Source organism: Boeremia exigua (assembly GCF_020726555.1).
Source record: "Boeremia exigua strain MPI-SDFR-AT-0100 chromosome Unknown C7974scaffold_16, whole genome shotgun sequence".
Lineage (NCBI taxonomy): Eukaryota > Fungi > Ascomycota > Dothideomycetes > Pleosporales > Didymellaceae > Boeremia > Boeremia exigua.
This window is the reverse complement of record NW_025763533.1, coordinates 917,405-941,500: the sequence shown is the minus strand read 5'-3', so window position 1 is coordinate 941,500 and position 24,096 is coordinate 917,405. Positions and strand designations below refer to the sequence as shown.

The 24,096-nt window shown below is 56.3% G+C and overlaps 8 protein-coding genes and 1 non-coding gene across 9 annotated transcripts; 6 read left to right on the top strand and 3 right to left on the bottom strand.

Moving 5' to 3' along the window:
- Positions 1–7: 7 nt before the first annotated feature.
- C7974DRAFT_407103 (uncharacterized protein) lies at positions 8–1,410 on the top strand. Its single transcript, XM_046143201.1, has 3 exons — positions 8–288; positions 367–528; positions 679–1,410. Exons 1-3 carry the CDS (start codon positions 237–239, stop codon positions 1,302–1,304), a joined length of 840 nt encoding a protein of 279 aa, XP_045991167.1. The 5' UTR covers positions 8–236; the 3' UTR covers positions 1,305–1,410.
- Positions 1,411–2,003: 593 nt separating this feature from the next.
- On the top strand, positions 2,004–2,084 carry C7974DRAFT_t122. Its single transcript has one exon. It is a non-coding gene; the product is annotated as a tRNA-Glu (tRNA).
- Positions 2,085–2,458: 374 nt separating this feature from the next.
- C7974DRAFT_438280 (lipoxygenase 1) lies at positions 2,459–4,666 on the bottom strand (the record flags this gene model as incomplete). Its single annotated transcript, XM_046145248.1, has 2 exons — positions 2,459–4,337; positions 4,386–4,666. The coding sequence occupies 2 exons, from the start codon at positions 4,664–4,666 to the stop codon at positions 2,459–2,461; spliced, it is 2,160 nt and encodes a 719-aa protein (XP_045991166.1).
- A 1,394-nt stretch (positions 4,667–6,060) lies between these two features.
- Positions 6,061–7,547, top strand: C7974DRAFT_347460 (catalase-like domain-containing protein). Its single transcript, XM_046139398.1, has 2 exons — positions 6,061–6,319; positions 6,367–7,547. Exons 1-2 carry the CDS (start codon positions 6,190–6,192, stop codon positions 7,296–7,298), a joined length of 1,062 nt encoding a protein of 353 aa, XP_045991165.1. The 5' UTR covers positions 6,061–6,189; the 3' UTR covers positions 7,299–7,547.
- A 4,468-nt stretch (positions 7,548–12,015) lies between these two features.
- C7974DRAFT_446068 (uncharacterized protein) lies at positions 12,016–16,322 on the top strand (the record flags this gene model as incomplete). Its single annotated transcript, XM_046145576.1, has 4 exons — positions 12,016–13,577; positions 13,750–14,120; positions 14,219–14,955; positions 14,999–16,322. Coding segments are annotated over exons 1-4 (3,555 nt in total), but the record flags the coding sequence as incomplete, so codon positions are not given.
- A 950-nt stretch (positions 16,323–17,272) lies between these two features.
- C7974DRAFT_323419 (chaperone for protein-folding within the ER, fungal-domain-containing protein) lies at positions 17,273–18,203 on the bottom strand (the record flags this gene model as incomplete). Its single annotated transcript, XM_046138898.1, has 4 exons — positions 17,273–17,566; positions 17,693–17,871; positions 17,918–18,032; positions 18,084–18,203. 4 exons carry the CDS (start codon positions 18,201–18,203, stop codon positions 17,273–17,275), a joined length of 708 nt encoding a protein of 235 aa, XP_045991163.1.
- A 333-nt stretch (positions 18,204–18,536) lies between these two features.
- C7974DRAFT_323597 (uncharacterized protein) lies at positions 18,537–19,318 on the top strand (the record flags this gene model as incomplete). Its single annotated transcript, XM_046138912.1, has 2 exons — positions 18,537–18,627; positions 18,672–19,318. 2 exons carry the CDS (start codon positions 18,537–18,539, stop codon positions 19,316–19,318), a joined length of 738 nt encoding a protein of 245 aa, XP_045991162.1.
- A 62-nt stretch (positions 19,319–19,380) lies between these two features.
- C7974DRAFT_91622 (small nuclear ribonucleoprotein-like protein E) lies at positions 19,381–19,963 on the bottom strand. Its single transcript, XM_046147509.1, has 4 exons — positions 19,861–19,963; positions 19,794–19,811; positions 19,636–19,742; positions 19,381–19,587 (listed from the first exon to the last, which is right to left on the bottom strand). The coding sequence occupies exons 1-4, from the start codon at positions 19,868–19,870 to the stop codon at positions 19,444–19,446; spliced, it is 279 nt and encodes a 92-aa protein (XP_045991161.1). The 5' UTR covers positions 19,871–19,963; the 3' UTR covers positions 19,381–19,443.
- A 113-nt stretch (positions 19,964–20,076) lies between these two features.
- On the top strand, positions 20,077–23,758 carry C7974DRAFT_407083 (armadillo-type protein). Its single transcript, XM_046143199.1, has 6 exons — positions 20,077–20,370; positions 20,427–20,519; positions 20,571–20,849; positions 20,947–21,037; positions 21,083–22,798; positions 22,844–23,758. Exons 1-6 carry the CDS (start codon positions 20,248–20,250, stop codon positions 23,452–23,454), a joined length of 2,913 nt encoding a protein of 970 aa, XP_045991160.1. The 5' UTR covers positions 20,077–20,247; the 3' UTR covers positions 23,455–23,758.
- The last annotated feature ends 338 nt before the right edge of the window (positions 23,759–24,096 follow it).

The following is a 24,096-nucleotide window of genomic DNA, read 5'->3' as shown; positions in this document are numbered from 1 at the left end:
ACGGCCGCTGCGACGCTGGTCGCGTCTATATACTTGCACAGTGCAATTGCCACGGCGCCTCGCATCAGTCGCATCTGTGCCAGCACCAGCGGAGAGCGACGCGTGACCAGGGCCAAGCACCTCCGCGACCCCAAGCACAGTGCCTTCAACATTTCGCTTCTACGCTGCCAGCCTCGGACTCCAGCCGCCTAGGCCCTCCGTCTGATTCGCCAAGCCCGTCTGCACCTCGCTGCGCCATGGACCTCTCCGCAATCTTGGACACCGCGCCCATCACTGACCCTGATGAAGGTCCGTAGTCCTCGGCAGACCGCATCGCCTCAGCTGTGCGATTCGCGGACCGGGCATCGAAGGCTTATGGTGTCGCAGAGGCTTTTGTCATCTTCTCGCAAGAGATCCCTTCTAGGAACTTAGGCATCATCGACGCGCATGCCGAGGCGCTCGAGCTCAGCGTTGCCGGAACCGATCTGATCATCCAGCAGAGCAGAGGCCTGCTGACGAGCGATCGCAAGGCGGGGACTACGGGTGCAGGTACGTGAATGCGCAAAGCCACAATAATGCCCCAGACTCCCACAGCCTTGGCTGGCTTGGTACATCGTTCGGGTACTGCTCTCGTTTGGGATGGTCCTGGCTCGACCTGAGTGGTCATCGTCTTGAGGTAGGTCACTGACACTCGTGCAGTAGTTTGGGCTGTCACACCTCGCTTTGCCGAGTGGATTGCCTCGCCCACCAACATTTTCTTCACTTCGGGATTGCTGTCATCGAGTTCAACATGCATCGAACTCGGGTCAGGCATCTCCGGCATTGTGGCGCTTACGCTCGGTGCAAAGATAGCAAAGCTCATTGCGACAGACCAGGATTACGCCATGAAGTTGCTGCGCCAGAACATCAGCTCAAATCTTGAAGCCTTCTTTCCTGCCGCCAAGAAAGGAGGCAAGAGCAGGCGGAAGCCGCAGCCTTCAACTCCGCATAGTGACCGCATCACAACTGAGATCCTAGACTGGGAAGAAGACTCGGTCGACCATCTGCAGCCCGTCAATCTCATCGTGGCTTGCGACTGTATCTACAACGAGGCCCTTGTTGAGCCTCTGAACACAACCTGCGCATCGATATGCAAGCTCAACACCGACGCCGATACCCCGACGCTGTGCATTGTAGCGCAGCAACTGCGCTCGCCTGACGTGTTCGAACTGTGGATCAAGAGCTTCGACCGTTTGTTTCACACGTGGCAGCTCCCCGACCGGTATCTGACCGCTGACCTCAGGGAGAATAGCGGCTTCGTGGTACACGTTGGCATCGTGCGGTGACATGCAGCCCTCGGAAATAAGGCCAGGTCACAGCTACACCAGAAATTCGGTGAAAATAGGAGGAAGGAATGTATAGAGTTATATATCCATCAATGTACATGCACAAACGTACATGAAAGCTCCCTATCTGTAGTGCCCGCGTCCCGTGTAGCATTGTTGCTGAGGGTCGGAATAACTGTATGTTGTGCTAGTGTCTCCCATGAAGTAAAGATTGTACACCGAAGCAATGCTAGGGAGATCAAGTTGGCACGATAGGATGCACTGCTAGAACGGATATACAGAAAGCCATGCATATCAGACAACCGCTTAAGCACGAGCTGTCATCAACTCTTCTGAGCAGAGCTGGCAACCACCGACCATGTGAAAGCGAGCAGACAAGTCGAGCTCTGCGACAGCCTCCACAGGCGTTTTACTACTCTGTCGCTTTGCTGTCACTCTTCTTCAAGCGCGCTATGTTCACGAGAACCCTAGCAACGATATAGCGTCCCAAAAATTTCAAGTCCCCGCTTCGCTACACGACTCAGTCGCCCGCACCACCAACCACCACCCACCACACCCAGCAGTACAGAACACACTCTTATCAAACCTTACGATTCCCCAGTTTTTGTCACATTTATTTAAATGCTAACTGACAAAACTTCCATCAAATCCGTTATGGTCTAGGTAAGCTTCACCACTACTCCTTCACAACCAACACCAACTAACATCCACAAGTGGCTAGGATACATCGCTCTCATAGCAAGCGCCGATGTGGCCGGGGTTCGATTCCCCGTGACGGAAGCATTTCTTTTTGCGGTTTCAATGTGCTGTGGTGGTGGTGGATGATTCGTGGGTGTGGGGAAGGTGGCTGTTTTTTGAACATGGTGAACGTGCTGCGCTCGTGTAAGTTTGACTGGCTACTTGGGAAGCTGTAGCGGTAGGTACAGGAGTTAATGGTCTTGTTAGGTCTTTTCTTTTCGGGGGGTGTATGCTTGAACGGAGTGATTTAGGTGCAGTCCTGCGGCTTCTTGGCTGCAATGAAGATGGGTCAGGGGCTCTAAAAGTGTTAAGCGGCGCGCAGCATAGTAGATCTTCGAGAGAACGTGTGTCATTAGGCTCAGACTTTTATAATAGTGAGTGTCTATCTCCGTTTACGATTCATTTTCGTGAAATGCTCAGATCAGAATCGACACCGCCGTCACCTCGGGCTGCAACACCTTATACTCGACCGTGCCCTCCGTCTGCCTATCACTGACATGCTTGAACACGCCATCCAGCTCAATCAGCCGACTGTACAGCCGCGCCGCCGCCTCCTTGATCGTCTTGGAGTCCCACTGCTTGTTCTCGAAGTTGGTGCGGCCCTTGTTCACATTGTACAGCGACTTGGCGTACGTGAGCAGGTTGTACTCCTTCTCGACCTTGTAGCTCAGCAGCTCGGGCAGCTGCGCCGCGAGCAGCCAGTCCTTCCACTTGGCGCCGTCGGGGCCGATGGGCAGGGCGGCCGTGAGCTGGGCCTCGGTGTAGGACTGCAGCGACGCGAGGTCTTTGGGCAGCGGGGTGCATAGCGCAGCCGGCTTCGCGGCGACGAAGCTGTAGTAGTAGTCCTGCAGGTAGTTGACGGCCGTGTGCTGCGGCGACGCCGTGTGGATGCACATCGTGGCTGCGTCGAGCAGCTGCTCCAGCGTGGTGATGGTCGGGAAGCTGGGCAGCTGGCCGGCGGTTTGGATCTCCCGGCACCAGTCGGCGATGTACGGGTCGCGCTGGACGTCGCTGTCGGATTTGTACTTGGTGCCCAGCACGGACTTGACGAAGTCGCGGATCACGCCCCACAGGAGGAACATGTCGGTGGCGTAGGGGTAGTTGCGGTACTTCTCTGTCGTCAGCTGCTCGACGTTGAAGCCGCGCTTCTTCAGGTCGGCGGGGATGTATTTTGCTTGGAAGTCGAAGTTTTGGTAGGACCAGTCGACGAATTTGACTGCGCGGCTTGTCTTGGGGTCGATGGATGGTCCGAAGCCAGCAAGTCGAGCGATCACAGCTGGAACCAGGACATCGCGAGCAGCTTTGTTCAATGCAAGGGTTCTGAACCAGTGAGGGCTGAGGGTCTCGTACAGAATGTGGTCCTCAGGAATTGTGCGGTTGGTCGCCACTATGATCGCTTCTTCGACCAAGTGTGTGTCGACAAGGTGCGTTGCTACTTCGTGCCTTGCCCAGTCGGCAGTCTGGGCGCAGGTTTTGGCATACCTCCAGGCCCAATCGTTCTTCTCATCAACATTGCTGTCCTGGGGTGTCAGACGGCGATTGAAGATAGTGACTGACTTATCGAGGCTACCCTTGAAGTCAATCGTGATGGCCAGTGGGTGCAGACGTCCGTCGTTGTGAAGCTGGAAAACCACAATGGGAGCACAGCCAAATCGAAATTCTACTTTGCCCGTCGGTTTTCCACCGACCAGTTCTGGCACAGCATTTTGGAAATCCTCCTCATTGCTTACACCAGTAGCTCGGCGAAAGTACGAGTAGTCCTGGACAAACAGGTCTTGGTTCTCCGAGAGTATCTTGCTCACACCCGCGAGCTTCTGTTTGTCGGCCTCCGCAACAAATGCACTCACTAAATCGGGCTTGATCTTCTCGATCGTTGAAGGATTGACTCCACTGAAGTGTTGCTGAGCAAAGCGAGCATCTGAGTACCAATCAGGCAAGTTGCCGAAGTTCTCGCCATTCATGATGTCAGTCTTTGCGCCTGGATGCTCCTGGTTGTACTTCTCGCAGTCTGCAAGAGTGGGACCCGCAAACGGAGTGCCCGTCTTTTCAATGTCTTCTGGGATGATAAAGCCCACCGCTTGAGCGATGAGAGTCACGAACCCCAGCGACTGTAGGTTGAAGATGTTGCCAACACCTGGAGCTCCGTTGGCCTGATCCGCAGGGACCGTGAGGAGATGAGGAGGGTAGTTGTCCTCGGCAGGATTGCTCCATTTATAGGTATCCCGCTTCTGACTGAGTTCTCGCTTTATGGGGAGGATAGGCTCGAAGCCATGGACATCGAAGTGGGAAACAGCTCTAGTAACAAGTTAGTAAGTCTCTTACAATACGATGTGAGGGCCATACGCTTCTTCGATCAAGCTGTAGAGTTCCGTCAAGGCCATCCGTGTTCCTCTATAAGTTCCCTGTGCAAGGCCCCTCCTCGCAGCAAGTCTGCTACCAACCTCGCCATTGTCGCCGGTTCGAAGGGCGATTCCTTGTTTTAGGAGTTCGTTGATGAAGATGCCTTTGTCCCACACATTCAGGTCATCGTCCTCGATATCGTGCACGATATCTCTTCCCAGAATGTCCCCTAGTCTCGGCAAGGGACCAAAGCCATTGCTTAGAGACTGAGCGAAGACAGACATAACGGGAAATGATAATACTTGGTGATTGAAGAGTAAGGTAGAGTAATGAGCAAGATGTTCGAAGATGAAACCTTGTACTCGGGTATTCTCTGCTCGTTCAATGCAATATATATGACTCTGACAGTGATGTGCTGCCTAACTTAGGAAATAGATTGTGTGTATGTAGCCCTCGGCTTGCCCGTGGCCGCTCGCAGTCGGTGAGGAGGCCTCATTCCAGTTGCGGTGGGACGCGCCGCTCCGCCACCACATGCAAAGTTCATGCGAACCAAGGACTGCCAGAATTCGTGACCTGATACTTGCCAAACACACACGAGCTGAGATGTGACTCTTGGTCTTGGAAAGCAATAAGCGAATTGGGACTGAGAATCGTACTTGGTTGGCTGAGCCCCTCTAAAGCAATGTCCTTCTTACACTCCTCCGTCGGCACTGCAGCCGTTTGCATGGTATGCTTCCTTTCGTCTCAAGCACATGCGCCCTGCTTGTTTGTCATCTATGTTGCTGCGCACAAATACTACCCGGTTGATGGTAACTTCGAGCCCGATATAGCATGCTTACTGTAAGCATTCAAGGGAAGGCGCCGACTGGGTGTGGCCCTGATCAGAGGCACAGTCCGTTTGCAGGGAACACCTACACTATCCTTTCAGAGGTGTGTTATGGCTGCTGACGGAGAATGATACGATGTTGTGATTGGAGGGTCGTAGGCTCTGTCGGTGTGGTAGATACCTCCAGCGCTACGAATCCCTCCTGGTGGACGAGCTGACAGAAGGCTGAAGCGGCACCCGGCGTTCAAGAACAATGAAAAGGTGCCCGGTGGTGGCTGGCTGCTGACACGGCGTGCCCGCGCAAATGTGTGGTTGCAAGCTGTTTTCAGCATACACACCATCAAGCGAAGCAAAGCTACAGCTGATACAGCGGGGTCTCCCGTGTGTTGTGTCGTTGTTCAAGTTGTTGCTCGTGGCTGGCCGCAGGCACATGCGAGTCCGTTGCGGGGCAAGCGGAGGGGAAACGGCCCGCAACGGGCAACTCCAGGCTGATGAACGCCTCAGCTCTGACATCCTCGACGCTCCAAACATGCTAAGCCTGAGTGTCAGCAGCACAGCGGTCACAAAGCCAACCATTGGCTGTACCGATAGATTTGCATAGCCCCGTACACCGCCAAACCTGTCGTTCACCGCAAACAAGGCGAAGGCATGCGTACCCAATGCACTGTTTTCAGCATCCAAGGTGTCACGACAACCGTGGTCCGCTGTATGGATCACGGATTGGTTTCCTATGTCGGTCAATGCCATCACAGCCCTCTGCGTTTGCAACCCTGTGCATTCCAGCGCTCTGGCTACGATCGCTAGAAGGGGCCACGAGCTCAGGTTGCCAACTCAGTTCATTTAATTGGACCTAGGATGACAGTGTCCAATTACGTGAGCTTGCTGTACTGTTGTGCTTTTCTAATATATATATCCTTCATGGTCTTTGGACATACATCCTAGATCACTCATTAAAACCTGCTAATACACCCTTTGCTCACAATGCCGGGACACATCAATACTCCCACAAACGGTTCCGCCAATGGAGCAGCGGGCCAAAGCGAGGCACCGCCCAAGGAGTTGGTTGATGAGATGCAGAGGCTTTTCGGAAAGCACACAGGATACAGGACGAGTAAGAGATCTCCATATCCGAGGCTGGATGATGCTAATCGGTTCAAGCGCATGCCAAAGGTCTTCTTGTAGAAGGCATATTCACACCTACTGAGCAAGCCAAGACCCTGTCAGTAGCTGCTCATTTCAACAAGGCCGACACCCCTATCATAGCCCGCTTCTCGGTAGGCGGTGGTATCCCCCACATCCCCGACGCAGACGATGGTGCTACACCGAAAGGACTTGCTATTCGCTTCCTGATTGATGAGAACACACACACAGACCTGGTCAGCCACACATTCAATGGTTTTGCAACCCGCACAGGGGAAGACTTCCTCGCCTTTCTCAAAGTCTTCCGTGCGTTTCAGACCGCGAAGGCGGCACTGGACAAGGCCAAAGCTGGGGGAGGCGACACCACCAAAGAGACAGCAGACTTCAAAGCAGCAGCAGGTCAATTCCAGGCCTTCCTCGGCACCCACCCTTCAGCAGCAGTCTTCGTCGGCTCGCCCAAGCCCAACCCGCTCAACTATGGCACCATCACATACTGGGAGCCCAACACACACGTCTTAACCAACGCAGACGGCAAAGTCACAAACGTCCGCTACCGCCTCGACCCCGCAGACGGCGAGCACCTGTACCCCAACGACCCTGCGCAGTTGAAGAAGCTCGACCAGAGCTATCTCGAAGAGGACCTCGAGACCCGCTTCCCGGCGAAGCCTATCGTCTTCACCATCCAAGCACATATCGCCAACGACGACGATGTGCTCGACGACGCCACTGTGCCGTACAAGAGCACAACGTTCGTGCCGGTTGGCAAGCTGGTGATCAACAAAGTAAGCGACGATAACGTGGCGAAGCAGCAGCAGATTGCGTTCAGTCCGACGCCAGATCGTGGTGGCATTGCTGGTATCGCTGCGAGTCAGGACCCACTGATTCAGGTGAGACGGGGTGTGTATTACATCAGTGCTGATCAGAGGAGACATGAGAAGCAGGTGGAGTAGCTACGTGGGTCAAGTTGATTGAGCATGGTCTGTACCAGTTGGGCCATGTCTCGAGTCAATAATTTTCTTCGTGGACGAAAGCGGTTGTTCACAAAATTAATAGATCTATTGTGGTATGGAATGAATAACCTGTTGCCATCATTCGTCTTTAAAAGTTGGCAGCGACAGATATTCATTGGCGATCAGACCAATCTACTAGTCTGTTCGCCGTTGAATACTTGTTTGTAGTCAACTCTGATCGTTATTGACCATGCTCATGCTTTCTGAATCACCGTATCGTACTTGCCGTTGATCGAAAGGGAGCCTGCAGCAGGTGCATTGAATAGCCCCTGTCCACGGCATCAATCAATGTTGGATTGACGTTGAGTTTGTGAATGCTTTTCTAGATGAACCCCCCGTTTTTCCAACGAATCGTATTGCATCTCTCCTGAAAATCTCGAGGCTCGAATCAAAAACAAACATGTACTGACACCTCATAAGATTATGCATTCTATGTATGCACTTTTTTTTTGTTACCGACACAGTGCATGCAACGACAACTTGTAACATCACTGTAGTTCATCATATGAAGTTCATGTTCACAACGTTCATTGCCCTTGTTGCGAATCACGGCCGACTTCTCGGCCCAAGTCAAATAGCTGGGCTCATCTGTGCCAAGCTTCGCACAAAGATGTGCTTGGAAGTGTAATCCGGGCCAACACCCCCCCGCTACGAAGAAGATGGAGAGGCCCGAGGCGAATCGGAACTACGGGAAGAGGGGACATGCGTTGACAACCGGTGTTAGTGTCCATATGGGCGGAGCATGCAGTTGACCATCTGATCGTGCAGCACGCGTAGCGCGGATCGCGATTCAGGCGGAGAGCTTGCATGTTCAAAGTTTGTTGAGATCTAGAATTTCGAGCAGTGACATTTGGGCCAACTGTGTCTTGCAGAGGCACTAGAAGGGCGGAGGTTGTGGGGTGGGCTGATCAAAATTGTGAAGGTCTGCAGACTTGATACTGTACCCGACTATTCATCGACGATGTGTTGCATGGATGTTTAGTGTGCAGCTGGCAATTATCTGGGCAAGAGCTGGTTCAAGACGCTCGGAACTATCTAGATCAGGTGAGTGATAACTGCAGGCGACCGTGCCCTCCAGTCTGTCAACGCCGGAGGAGAGTTGCGATACACGAGCACAAGGGTGAGCGAGAATTTCGCTTGATTGTCAGTCTTCCGCGGACTTGAACAGCCGGTCCGAACCGTTGGGATCCGACTCCAGATCCTGGGGAGATTTGACAGCGCAAAGCGAGGGTGTCTGGCGAACTACTGACCCAGCAGGAGTCGCACCCTAGTCATGATGCTACCTTGCCGTAGTACTTCCGGAAGCAGATCTTGTGGGACTGTGGGCCGATGCGTAGGGCTGTGATTCATGTAAGATACGGTATCCTGGCGCGGATCGAGGTGCTTTCGACGTTTGAGCTCAGCTAACGAAAACGGTGGCGAGGATCGTGGTTTGGTCAGTGAGTATTGATCCAGAGCTCACGGAATCCTCCGTGCACTCAAAGGGCTAAGTTCAGACGTTTGCCGGACGCATGCAGCCAGTGACTGTGGGCTAGATTTGGGAAATGGTCTGAACGTTGTATTGCATGGCGGCGAGCAACCAAGCTCTCACGTCAAGCCTTCTTGGGTATCTGCCCTCAGCCCCGGTGCTGTGAGAACCAAGTGTCTCGAAGCCTTGAGTTGTGAGGGCCCTGAGCGCCAATTAATAGGGCTCTTTGTTGTGAGATCCAACCATGTACGCTACTGATTGGACCACAGTCACGGAGTAGCGAGACACCCAACACAAGCGGCTCCTGGGCCAGTGGTATTACGTGCAGGCGGAAGTCAGACTCGTTTTAGGACGTGGGTAAGCGAATGCAGCCAGATGGTTGATATAGTGGCTTCCCCCATCTCGGGCCCTTGGGATTTGACACTGCGCACTACGCAACGTCACTCTCTCTGCCTTCAGAACAGCCTGCGCAGTTGATTCTGCTTCCACTGGGCTAGAAAGTAGGCCGACATGTTTGACCCCCATTTCATGCTCGCAATGACTGCACGTGCCGTTCGCATTCCCTGACAGAAATGGTTAGGCGCCACGTGAAAGGCCCATACTATCAGAAATTCTTGGCACTGCAGATGTGGATCTTGAATTAGCGCCCCTCGAAGTCAAGCCTTCGATGGCCAGTGCACATTCGCTTATTTATGCCGGTTTGGGTAATGGTTTCGCTCGCGCGTCGCCGTCCACCAGATGCACAGTGCAGGCCGTCGCTCGTGGAAGCCACAGCTCTGGAGTCGATGACCCCGGTCTGCTATGACCACAGCAGAGGGAAGGATGCAAGCTTCGTGAAATCTGCGTATTGCTTTTCGGAACTGCCCGTGCATGTGCAATCTTGTGACAGCATTCCGACCGTGATCGAGACCATCTAGAGTGGTTTCGGGCACATTGCATGCTCATTTCTTGACGTTTGACTGTCTTTGATTTGGGGTCGAGTTTTGACTCTTGCAACTGACGTCCGCGCATGAATGCTACCGAGAGATTGGATACGTGGACGGATACCGACTTGCGCGTTCCAGCTAGGGAGCCGAAGGTACAGGCGCCACCAGTTAGACGCAGCATCGTGAGACCGGAACATTGCGATGTACCGACACTGTTGGGTACCGGCGGAAGGCCTAACCACGTCTGTGAGGCTGATAACCCACGAATGACGCTATGTCATCGAACTTTGCTGTAAGATGTGCGTCAATGTCCTTCTACAGTACAGTACTTTAGCCGCCGTACGATAATGCACGGACAACAGCACGGCGACCTCAGATGTGGAGACAAACTAGCAGTACCGGTCAAGACTGTTAGTAGTCAAACCGACGAGAACTGGGAGCACTGTTGATAGGTATGCTGATCATGCCACTTGTACAGCAGAGAATGATTCACAGACGTACTGATGTCTAGGTGCATGGCGGCTCGCCTTGCGGTAAGATGAAAGTGGTCGCAACTCCGTTATTGGTGAAGCAGATCGTTCGTGTTCAATGCGAAACGCTCGATATAGACGTCCACGCCCTTTGGTCATCGAGATGGGGGGCACGTCGGGACTAATTTCCCGGATGATCATCAACGCTTGCTGCCTTGCTGCCTTGTCGACGTATTGTCGTGCTGGAGTTGCATGAAGTGTCTGACAGGAAGAGCAACAAGCCGCACCGACATGCATTCCGCTGCAGGTTCCAGGGGAGTGTCAGCCCTCGGCGAGCTTCTTTTATGTGTTTGAACATGTCATACCTATCACAATCCGACGTCCCAATCCTCGGATCTGCCCATGACCCAGGTGCAAATCATGGCAGGATGCGCGTAAGCGGGAATGGACGCGGGACCATAGACCGACCACACGGCTGGCAAAGGGTCTTGCACCCTAAGCTTCAGCTTGCGACGGCAGCGCCACCAGCGCGACCTGCTGTCTTTGATGATAGACCGGTGACGAACAGTGTCATCAGCACAGATACCGTGGATATCTTTCACGGGCGAGTAGTGCACCGAGCTGGGGTGTTGGCGGCAAGGTTGAACGGCCGACGCAGCCAACCGTGAGACAACGCCATCGTCTCCCACGCCAGTCCCGCCTCGGGGTGGCTCCAGATTAGTCACTGCAGTATCAGATGCAGCTTCATGGGCGCATACATGATTCGATTAGGTAGACTGTGGTCGCAGGGGATTGCCATTGAAGGTGCCAGAGCGCTGCAGGCCGAGAGTGGCAGGTTCAGCTCCATCGATCCAGACCAGTTCTGGACTGAGGTCTGCTTCGACGCTGCCATGAGGGTTGCCAACAAGTTGTCACGCTGGGGCGAACGTTGGCGCAACCCCAGGCACGCCAGCTGGCCGGCAACCCACGTTCCACTAAACTCGTGCAGCCTGCAGCGCTGCCAGACGTGCGCAAACAGTGAGGGCGACGCTCCGGCTACCGCTGTCCGCTGCCAGACGGCTAACCGGTGACCGCACGCGGACAATTACTCAGGCTGAAGGGCCCTCGTCTTCGACCTGAGTAATTGTCGACGATGAGGACCTCGGCGCTGCGCGAGTCGAGTGTTCCGAAGCCGGCAGCAAGCAGAGTGTGACCGCTGCAGCTCCACAGCGCGGTCACTCAACACACGGCTCAACAACGGCAGCAAACGCTCGCAGGTGTGTGCTGCTATTCTGGGTGGGTGAACCCATCCGTCAGCGCCTGAACGCCATACAACGTACCCCTCTCCTTAGCCTGCCGCCCAGAGATCCATGATCCCTGGGTCGCTCACACAGACCACAGCCGCCGTCTCCAAGCTGCGCCGGTGCGGTTCCTGGGTGCGGTCACTGCGGTGTGCCCTCCACGGCCCTAGCGCAAGCCATCTACCACCCTGGTCGCCTGCAGCTCGATCGCACTTCGCACTACCGCTGCCGAGCAGAAACATGCTTCCTCTGCGATCCACCGACTCACTGCTCTTGTCCGTGTCCGACTCCGCAGCAATTGCAGCAGAGACCAATTAACCACCTTGATTCGAACAGATTGACCTCGGCTCGCCCCGGACCAGCATAAATCTCATCTGGGCCAGCCCGTTCACAGCACCGTGACTGCTGGACCCTCTGGGTGTGCCGACAACTCACGTACCTACAGCCTTCTGTCCCATCTCCAACCGACGGCTTGCCGCTTGCTCATTTCGACGCCTCAGAGGCGTTTGACACCTGGTGCGTGCTTTCCTTATCCAGTATAACCCAAACCAAAACCCATTTCTCCACATAGATCCCGGTGGCTTGGGCTATTAACTTTGTGTCGTCTCGCTCCTGCCCTGCAGCAGCTCTTCACGCCATCCAGTTAGAACCGACCCCCGTCAGCCTATTACTCACGTCAAAGGACGGCCATCACCTTTGGTACCCGTTTGGGCCCCGCGGTATTCACCGACTACCGACGCCACAGACTGGATCTATTCCTTAACTTGGCGCTGCCGTGCCCGCATCCAAGCGGGCAGTCATCTGTCCGCCGACAGTGCTTAGTGTGGCCTTCAAGACCAGGCGTTCCCCGAGTACATCCTCTACCTTTCCCCTCTAGACGACTGTAACATCTTGACATCGTACGCTCACCTGCACTCCCCACCCATACCATCACATACTACATCGTCCTACCATGGCGAACGCCCGGTCCAAGTCACCACCGGGCGGCGCTGGTGACGTTTCACCGACCGACAACGGCCCAGGCGCGACAGCCACTACCAAGATGCGCAAGAGGACCAAGACTGGTTGCTTGACCTGTCGAAAACGCCGCATCAAGTGCGGTGAAGAGCGCCCAACATGTGCCAACTGCATCAAATCCAAGCGGCAATGCGAGGGCTACAACCAGCGAGTAGTCTTCAAACCTCCCATTGGAGACTGGCCGAATCACCCAGGTGTGGTCAGCACCATCCAATACCACACATCAATGCTTCCGGGCACACGAAATCCGCAGTTCCGAGCGCCCCAGGCGGCTGGCCAAGCACAAGAACATGCGCCTGCTCCTCTTCAGCCTCGTCCGTCAGGCAGTTTTGATCTCTCAAACATGGAGGGTGGAAACACCATGGGAATGCCCACTCCCTCACAAAGACTGGCGGCACTGCCCAACTACTCTCCCGAGCAAACCTTCCAACAGCCGCTTCCATCGCCACATCACCAGCAGCCTCTCCAATCCCCACATCACCAGCAACCTCTTCAATCCCCACACCACCAGCAACCGCTCCAGTCGCCACATCACCTGATGCAGAACCCTACCCCGACTACATCCTACTTTCCGCAACAGTCGCCAATACATGCCCCGTTTCAGACTACATATAGCCATGTTCAGAACACAGCGTTCTCTGACCAACGATATACGCAGAACCAAGGTCTTTATCAACAAACGCCGGTCACGTTTGATGGCTTTGTCGATGCAAAGCTGGCTACATCGCAAGCCCTGCCCAGTCAATCGATCTACCAGCAGCAGTATCCTTCGCCAACGCAAAGCGATGACTATGGTTCACATGTCCAACAGTCAAATATATCGCCGCGCGATGACACCTTCCCTCAGTTTGCACAACGACCTGTTATGCCGCGGTATAACAGCCACTCCCATATTGCAAGCCAGCTCCCTCAGCTCAGTCCCATTGGCGTGAGCCAAGCTGGCTATGCTTTTGCCCCAGTTTCACACGCAGATTTCACACATTCTAGCTATCTATCTGTCCAGATACCCTCTCATGATTTGATGTCGGATGTAAAGTACTTACCTCAACCAGTTCTCGGTATGTCTCATGTCTAGTTACATACCTTCATATACCCCAATGACTATCATTACTTCTTCAGTGCTTCTTAATAAAGATGTCATCGTGTCTGCCATTTGGCGCATCATATCTATAAGTGGTAGACCCTTAAAGGGTCACGTCGTGTACGGATAGCTGATGGATGTCACCCTAGAACAATCTACGACCGATCTCGAGTTGCAGTTCGAGCCTCAATTGCATCTCAGCGGATTTGCTGGCGACGACCACGTCAGCCCTTCGCAGGTCCTCGACGAGGCCGCGGTCGAATACGAAGACGACGATTACTGGGACGTGCAGTCCGACGACGAAATGGTCGACCGCGATGACGGAGAGAATATGATGGTGGCGAGTAAAGAGTTTGAGACCATTCGTCGCATACACTTCGAGAACTCCAGCGAGCTTGGCGTCAGACGCTATGACGCATTCTTGTATGACGGGTTCTTGACGCGATACAAGCCGGAGTATGCAGCAAGTCCGCTGAGGAACCCCAAGACGGCTAGAGTCTTCGCTCACTTCATTCACGTGGTGAGTACGATGCCAAGACTCTCGTCCAGCATACCCTGCACATAGTGTTGCGACAGGGTTTTGTTCTGTGTAGGATGCTGGCTAATCACAAAGTCTAGACTGCCGTCAGTATCTCCATCTTCGAGAGAAACCCCAGAAACTCTTCGTTGATCTTCGAAGGCTCCACATCGCCTGCGCAACAAGGACTGTGGACATACCTACTACCACTCAAAGCGCTCAAGAATCAAAGCTTGCTGCACGCTATGCTTGCGCTGTCAAGTCTGCACATTGCAAGACTACAAGGTGCATCCATCACACCTTCGTACAAGCACTACGCATATTCTCTCAAGCGCCTGGGCAGGCTGCTCAATCACCCAAAGAGACGTCTGTCGATACCCACTCTCGCAACAGCTCTGCTCCTTGCTTTCTACGAGGTCTGGACGGCTGAGCACACTAAATGGTCAACGCACCTTGTGGGCGCGGCACAGTTGCTGACAGAGCTCGACTTTCGCTCGTTGACACGCGAAGCTCGACGCTTGAGAGCCGCTCAAATGGCAGAGGAAAGGCAGTTTCCTTACCAGAATCCCGGAATGATTATCGACCAGCGGCAATTCGACGAGAACCTTCGAGAGAGGGACCTCAAGCCAAATGAGAGTCTCGTCAGTACAATTGTTGGCAAACAAGTTGATTATGATGATTTCGGCATGATCTTCGAGGATAACGGAGCAAGGCAGGATAACAACGCACGTCCGATCAGCAACCTCGACCTGAGGAGCTACGAGACACTTCAGGATCTGTACTGGTGGTACTGCCGTCACGACATGTGGCAAAGCTGCGTGAGCGGTAACCCTCTTATGTATGTCACCTGACTCCCTCCCTTTCAGTTCTAACCTCAGCAGAACGCCATATCGAAAGTGGTCGGACTGTCCACCCCGGGCCCCACTCGGCCGCGCAGATGCATTGTACGGCTCCCACGACCATATCGTCTTGCTCATTGGCCGTATAGCAGACTTCACGTGCCGCGATCGAGACCGGAAGCTAAGACAGGTCAAGGCTGATGGAGGACAATGGAGACCGAGACCTGGGATGCCTGGCGGGCCGCCAGCGGGCATGAGTAGGAGCCAGCCACCAACACCTGGTGCGGGGCCCCCTCCTCACATGCAAGGAATGTCTCCGGGAGGCCCTCCACCAGGATGGACGGGCCCACCACCGCCTGGGTTCGGGCCACCTCAAAGCGGCCCGCCAACACCAAGAGAGAGCCCTCCCACTGGCCCACCACCAGCAATGCCGAATTTCTTTGGCATGGCTCCCGCTCGACCACACGCACCGATCACGAGCCACTATGCAAACCCCGATTACGAGCGCTCTCCTCCAGTCTCTCACGCGCCACTGCCAGAGTACTCAGATCTGCCATCCGCATACGAGGGCGCAATCAGGGAATGGGACAGCATCAATGCAGCCCACGCAATCGTCGCTCAGGTGCTATCCAGCACCGACTCCTTCGCCCCGCTGCCCGCTGAACTCCAAGTCATCCCGCCCGGCCAAACAAGCACAATGACGCCCTTCGGCCCCGCCCTCGTCCACCGCAGCTACGATATAAGCGTCATATGGACACTGCTCCACCTCGCCAAGATCATCCTCCTGCGCTCGCACCCCGCCATGCCCCCTGCCATGATGATGGCCGCCGGCGTCTGCGCCCAAGCCACCGGACCATACGCGACCCTCATCGGCCGCATCACGGCGGGTATGCAGCTCCCGATGGGCACCGACCTGTCGCCGTTCCTGGGCTCTGTGCTGCAGGAGTCCACCATGAGCATGTTCTTCGCGGGCGTGCAGTACCAAGACCCGGCGCAGCGCGAGTGGACCATCACGCGCCTGCTCGAGATCGACCGGCGCACGGGCTGGGCCTCGGCGGGCATCATGGCGCGCGGCGTCGAGACGTCGTGGGAGCGCGCTGCCGATATGGGGCGCGGGCCGCCGTATAAGCGGCGCACGAGACGGGCGGGCGAGGACGGGCCGCTGGTGCTGGAGGACGGAGGCGCGAGTCCGCAGACGTGGCGGCACAAGGAGGGGGATAACGCGGTCGGAAAGGGAGCGCAGGTCGAGGAGGTTGTGGATGTGGCGGAGCGGCGGTTCTCGGTGCGGCCGCGGATGGTGACGTGGGCGAAGAATGTGTTTGGAATGGAGGATGAGCTGCAGTCGGGGATGGAGAGGGTGGGGATTCGGTAGGGGGACTGCACATGAAGGGATGATATGGAGGGGAGGAATGACGCGAGACGAGGATCGGATCGAGACGAGGATCGGATTGAGACGAAGGAGGCATGATATTAGGCGAGAGACGACGGAGAACACGCACGACACGAGCACCGAGACAGAGCCACCCGCACGCAACGGAGGCCCAACGTACACACGACGAAACCTACACTCCACGGCCGTCTCGCAGCCCACCACAGGCCCCCTCAGCACCAGACTGCTCCACACAACCACGAGCATCAAAGTCGACACACAACCACGAGCACACAACCCCTGCGCTCTGCTATCACCACTCTTTCCCACCCCCACCGCCGCAGAATAGCAAAAGCACCACACATCAAACATCACACATCACACATCACGCACGCGACCACGCACACGCAGCCATAGAGACGACCACGCAATCGCAATCGCAATCGCAACGCAATCGCAACGCATCGCAAACGCATAGACCCAGACCGCCGCAGCACTACAACATACCCCGCTCCTAAAACCAGTGCGAGGAGAAAGCTAGAGTACTTAGATTTCCGCAGTTTTCGCAGTTTATGCAATGTTATGGTGTGGTGTGTTGTGGTATATCAATTTACAACATGCTACGCTACAATGAACAAATGCTACGCGTCGATGAACGATGAACGATGAATAAAAGCTACGCGTCGCTGAAGAAATGCTACTCCGTGCTGTCCAGAGAAAGAAAATGAAGTGAAGTGAAGTGAAGTGTATCGTATATCGTATCGTAACGTGCAACACCGCATCTAGCCAGGTCTGTGGGCAGTCTCGCTGTCAAGTAGAGTACAGTATCGCAAAGCAAAGGAAGCTAAAACCGGCCAACCAACCCAATCTCTGCGCCCAAAACGCCAATCTCCCCGGTATCTCCCATCGCCCATCGCCCGTCGCCCATTCAACCTCTCGACACACGCCTAAAAAAACCACCACAGCAGCCCCCCCGCCCCCGACGCCAGCACACCCGCCCAAAACACGCCGTCCGCCAGATTCCCGCTCTTGCGCAGCAGCACCTCGTCCGGCATGGGCAGGGCACGCCTGGCTTTCGCTTTCGCGGTGGCGGTGGCGGTGACGAGCGGGTTGAGGGTGGTGGTGGGCAGCATCTTGGGGGTGGAGAAGGCGAGGTAGAGGGGCATGAGGGGCGAGCCGTCGAATTTGTAGAGGTTGAGGCGGGGGATTTTGTGGTAGTCGTCTGTGCGGGATTCGTAGCGCTGGAGAAGGGATAAGAATTAGCATTTGCGGACAACGAGAACGAGAACGGGAACGCGAGGTGCGGTTGGGACGGTTGGGAAGGTTGGGGGCGGATTGCGGGCTGGCGCAGGCAAGGGAACACCCACAGTAAACGTCTCGCTCGCGTTGTACCGCGTGTAGATGCTGTTCTTGTACACGCACGGATCCGAGTACAGCTGCCGCCCGTCGACGCGGATGGGGTGCAGGTTCAGCGAGCCGTTGGCGAGCTTCTCGAACTTGCCGTGCTGCCACTGGATGATGCCCCTGGGGCACTTTGGGTTTGTAGCTGGGGCGCGTTAGTTCCGCGACACGGCATGGATGGGCGGGCGTACGGTTCGCGACCGCGCGGTAGTAGGATTCCTCGTAGTAGCCGTCGGCGCTGAAGGAGTAGCTGATGCCCGGGTGCTTGGGCTCGGTGAAGTGGTCCGCGCTGGGGTTGTAGAAGCCCTGTGGGGGTTAGCGGGCGTGGGCGCGGGGGTGGGACTGCGGGCTAAGTACGTCGCCGGTGAAGGTCGAGTTGGACTTGCTGCTCCAGGTGCCGACCAGGTCGGAGAAGTCTTGGGCGTGGGCGTGCAGGGCCGCGCTGGCGAGCAGCAGCACTGCTGTGAACGACACCATGGCGGTGTTTGTATGCGGGTCAAGCGAGTGTGGTGGTTGGGAGAGGCGCGACGGGAGAGCGAGGGCCGGTTGGGGTCGAGTGTGATCGAGTGCGGTCAAATGTGAGGTTGGCGGCTGCGTGCCTGGATCTTGCAGTCGCAAAGGAGGCGGCGAATGACAGGGATGTCGGGGCGCTAGTCGCCGATCCATGCCCACCACGCCCGCAATTTAGGGCCCGTTCAACTGCGTGCAGCGTGCGTGAGCGTGAGCGTGAGCTTATCGATACCACGCTCGGCCTCATTATCTCTCACGATCACGACTGAGAGTCAGGCTGTTGTAGTGTTGCCATTGACCATGGCGGCCGTCGTAGCGCTCAAGAAGGATCTGAGGAAGAAGATCAAGGCCATCTTGAAAGACGTCTCCGATGCATCAGCTGAAACCCAATGTACGTGCTGGCAATGCGTCATTGCAGTGTGTTAACAACCCCAGCCGCCCATGCTGCGAAAGCTCTGTTTGCCACGCCAGAGTACAAGGCAGCCAAGCGCATCAGTGTGTATCTTTCCATGCCTGCGGGCGAGATCATGACCAACAGCATTGTGCACGACGCAATCGCCCAGGGCAAGCAGGTCTTTGTTCCGCACACGTACGGGCGCAAGTGCCACGATGGCCCAAAGTCCATCATGGACATGCTCCAACTGGCGTCGCTGTCCGACTTTGAAGCGTGCGAGCCGGACAAATGGGGCATTCCTACGTTCGGCGAGGACACCATCTCAACACGTGAAAACTGCTTCGGCACGACTGGCACCACCAGAGGCAACAACGACAACATCACTGACGGGCTCGACCTGATCGTCATGCCGGGCATGGCTTTCGATTCAGAGTTCGGGCGCCTTGGACACGGCAAGGGCTACTACGACTTCTTCTTGCAACGGTGTCACCAAGCATCGCGCATGCCTTTTCGCGGTAAGAAATACTGGTATTCGTACATGGCTGATGGGCTAACTAACCACGTCAAAGTTGGTCTGGCTCTGACCGAGCAGCTGCTTCCGCCAGGCGAATCTATCCCCATGGACCAGTCCGACTATCGTCTCGACGCCCTGATCACCGGCGATGGCGAGGTCCGTCGCGCTGGATAAGTAGCCACTTCCCGCCCAACATGTTTTCTGCCTCCACATAGCACCTCCACGTCAACCTCGATATGCTTCCTGCGCGATCCAAAGCGCGAATGGAGCGGCTCGCCGCCAGTTTGTAGCGTTCGTAATCATTGGAGCTGCTGAATGAGAGAGATGTTGTCGCCCTTGAGCAGGATCTGGCCGACCCGGCGCCGCTCCTCTGGTGTGTCCTTCTTCGCCATGGTGACCTCGACCGCGTCGTCGATGACGAGGTTCATGAACTCATCGAAGCCCTGTGGGTGTTAGCAGGCGCGACACGTGCAATGTCCGTGGGCGCATACGCGGAGCTTGCCCTCGATGCGCAGACCGAGGTTTTCGTACAGCCAGACCGAGACGGTGGCACGTGACTGCAGCAGCTTGAAGATGAAGTTGATGGGAGGGAGGAGGACTGTGTGAGGTCAGCGCAGTGGGTCGCGCGACGCGCTGGTTGCTGTCGTACCTTTTCCTCCGCCGCGGCCTATGCTAGTTAGCGCTGGACATGATTGGGCTGCCGACAGTCTTACCGCCGCGATTCATGCTGGGAGAGGTGAGTGAAGTGTGGGCGAGCGTGGGCGAGCGCGGGCGAGCGGGAGCGTGCAGATTCGAGCGTCGAGGCGGGTGAGGGCGCGGGTGGGTCGTCGGAGGTGCAGCTGTGGTTCCGCGCACAATTTGGGACGTGAGGGCTTGGCGGGCAGGTGCGGGCGGGATCGCAGTCCGTCACTTTATGCAACTTCTCATCATACCGAGCAAACACAAACAAACGTCCCCTCCCACCCGGCCGCTTGCTCCCTGCCGCTTGCTCTTGTCTGGACCGCAGCGCCTCCCCGGTTCATGAGGCAGCGCACTTAATACCCCGCCGCCGTCTCCCCACCACGCTCCTTACTTCCCCCCCACCATCCCGGACTGCCGTCGCCATGGCCACCAACGGCGCCCAGGTCTACGAGCCGGTGCTGGCCGCGCATAACCTGATGCAGTCAGCGTCGAACCGCACACAGAAAGAGCAGGCACACGAGTTTTTGGAAAAGTTTCAGAAGTCGGTACGTTGGGCGAGCGAGGCAGAGGCAGAGGCAGACTGGGCTGACGAGCGCCGCAGCAAGAGGCATGGACAACAACGCTGGCCATGCTGGAGTCGAGTTCGGTGGACGCGGCCGCGAAGCTGTTCGCCGCCACCACCCTGAAGGGCAAGGTATGTCGCCGAGCACCGCCGCTGGCCCGCTGGCTCTTCTGACCGCGCCAGATCGTATACGACCTCCACCAAATACCCCGCGAGCAGCTGCCGCAGCTGCGCGCCTCGATTATGAAGAGCCTGACCGTCTTCCACGCCGGGCCCAAGCCCATCAGGCTGACGCTGTGCGTCTGTCTGGCCAACTTGGCCATCCAGATGACCGAGTGGAAAGACGTGCTCACCGACATTGTCAGTGCGCTGGGGTCCGACCCAGCCACGCTGCCCTGCGTCTTGGATTTTCTCCGCGTTCTGCCAGAAGAAGTCACGCATGGACGTAAGATCGCGCTCACAGTACGTCCGGCCGACCCACCACCCACCTCCCGCCCGCGGCACCTTCCCACGGTCCCGACATGTCATATCAGAGTTAGAGTCTAATGCTGGTGGTCAGGAACACGAATTGACAATGAGGACCGCCGAGTTGATCGAGGACAACGCCGAGCAGGCCCTAAAGCTCCTCGTCGCCTACGCCACATCATCACGTACGTCGCCTGCTTTCTGTCAGGGACGACTGCTAACAAGCGTAGCGGCTGCTGCCCGGAATCCCCAGCTGCTGAATTGCATCACGTCGTGGATGCGCGAGATCCCCCTCGACTCTATCCTGAGCTCGCCCCTCCTGCCCATCATTGTCGACGACTTGAACGCAGACGACGATGCGTTCGACGCTGCTGTTGAGTGTCTCAGTGCTCTCATTGGCGAGACGCGAGATGTGGACGAGGCGATGCAATCCATCCTGGTCTTGTACCCGCAGGTAATTGCCCTGCGACCTAAGCTTGCGCAGGCTGCACAGGAGGAGGACACCGAGAAGTTCAAGGGCATCGCCAGGATATTCGCAGAGGCCGGAGAGTCGTGGGTCTTGTTGATCGCACGGCTGCCAACTGATTTCCGCGCCCTGGTAGAGGCCGTGCTGGAGACCGCGGCACTCGACAAAGAGCGAGACGCCATCGCCCACACCTTCAAGTTCTGGTACGACCTGAAGCAGTACCTGACCATCGACAAGTACACACCAGCTCGCATGCAGAGCATCGACATCTACTCGAAGCTCATCGACATCATGATCGGCCACCTGGAGTACCCACGGCCGGAAGGTGGCGACGAGAAGGATCTTTTCGAGGGCGACCGCGAGCAGGAAGAGAAGTTCAGAGAATTCCGCCACCAGATGGGCGACGTTCTCAAGGACTGTTGCGAAGTAATGGGTGTGACGGAGTGCCTGCAGAAGCCATACGATCTGATCCAGCAGTGGGTGCAGACATATGGGCCGCAGGCTGGACCGAACAGTGTGCCAGAGTGGCAGAAGCTCGAGGCACCGTTGTTCGCCGTCAGGGCGATGGGTCGCATGGTACCTCCGGACGAAGATGTGATGCTGCCCCGCCTCATCCCGCTCATCGTCTCGATACCCGACCACAACAAACTCCGCTTCCAGGCTGTCATGGCCCTCGGTCGCTACACAGAATGGACAGCCCGACACCCGGACACCCTGCAACCTCAACTGGATTACATCATGGCCGCTTTCGAACACTCGACGAAGGATGTCATCCGCGCCGCTGCACTCTCGTTCAAATTCTTCTGCAACGACTGCGCCAGCTTGCTTGTCAACTTCATCGTTCCCCTGCAGCAGTTCTACCAAAAGCACCTCGATCAGCTCCCGGTAAGCAGCCAGGAGGAGATCACAGAGGGCGTTGCTTCGGTCGTCGCCAGAGTTCCTATCGATCAGGTCTACCCAACTCTCAAACTCTACGTCGACCCTGTCATGCAGAACTTGGCGGCGATCGCGAACCAGGCCAAGGACGAGCCAGCACAGAAGCTTCTTGCTGACAAGATCAACCTCGTCACGATTTTCATCGAGTTTGTGCAGCCCGAGGTGCCAGTCGGGCAGGACAACCCAGCCGTCAAGTACTGCCAGGAGCTCTTCCCCCTGCTCGGAAATCTCATCACACATTTCAACCAGAGCGTGCCGATTCTCGAACGCGTCTGCCGTTGCTGGCGATACATGGTGTTGTCGTACCGAACGGCCATGCGACCACTGCTGCCCGAGCTTGCAACACGACTGACACAGGGCTTCGACGCATCAAGACAGGGCTGCTTCCTGTGGGCTACAGCTGCCATCGTGCGGGAGTTTTCACAGGGTGTAGAGCAAGTGGATCCCGGGCTGGCCAACGACGTCTACCAGTTTTACGAGCAGCAAGCGAGGACTTTCTTGAAGATGCTGAGCGATGTCGTCCGACCAGACGAGCTTCCTGACTGTATGTTTATCAACTCTATGACCTTACAACCACTAACTATTCCAGTGATCGAGGACTACTTCCGGCTCGCCTCCGACATGGCGCTGTACTTCCCCTCCGAATCGATCATGTCGCCGCTCATGGAGACCATCGTGCTGGCAGCTTGCAACGCGCTTGCTCTGCTCAAGGAGGAGCCGATCATTGCAACACTCCACTTCCTCCGCGACCTGCTCGGCTATGGTCGCAATGCCTCGCCGTCGTCTAGCTTCGACCACACACGACACGAAGTCCCCAAGCAGCTGCAGGACCGGGTTAAGCAGCTGGTCCTGACTGCCGGGGAGGTCATGGTTCAGCGTATTATGACCGGGATGATGTACAGCTTCCCCGAAGGCTGCTTTGCAGACTCCTCAGGTGTGCTCCTCGATCTCTTCGAGCTCAACCCCGAGCAGGTCGCCTCGTGGGTCGCCAACACAGTCGCCATGCTCCCACAGGGCAGCATCACACCCCAGGAAAGCGAGCGCTTCCTGAACAACATCCGCCAACGCATCCAGACTGGCGATGTCAGGATGATCCGGACCATCCTCCAGGACTTCACGACCAGCTACCGCCGCCGCAACGTGGCGCCGCGAGAGGGTCTGGGCCGGCTGGAGGCCTCGCGCTTCCGATTCACTGGTTAGATGCCGGACTCCCCGACGCGACTCTTCGGCTACGCAGGAGGATGGAAGGATAGACATGATTGTGGCAGCGTGTACATCACGGCGGGTTTCGTTTGACTGTACCAACGGCATTGGGGCATTAGCATGACGGAGCAGGGCAGGATACCTCTGGGATTTTCGCACGACTATACATATTCGACACATGGACTAGATACTGCTTTGTCAATATTCACATCACGTATCTCACCACATATCATCGTCGTTCTTGTCGTCTTTCGCGGTCGTCGTGTGGCAAAAGTACGAACTCGTAGTGCACGTGGTCCCGTGGCGCGCGAGCCGCGGTCCGCCACCACCGCCACAGCTGGTCGATGACGTATGCGCTCACCACCAACCATGGATTCGCAAACGCCTATGATGGTTTTTACCTAGGTAGTCAGCAGTCGCGGGTCTACTGTATCACGCGCTGTGGCGCAGCCGTGTAGCCATCGTCACTCGGCGTCCTCCTCTCGCTGCTTATCCGCACACGTATGTAAGTACTCTGGAGTCTGACACGACTGCGCGCTAGGCAGCAGCTTTTACTAAGTACGTCTCTTGCGTTGCTGCGCTGCGTTGGGTAGGGAAGGGAAGGAAGAAAGAAAGAAAGAGATAGACTATTGTAGGATC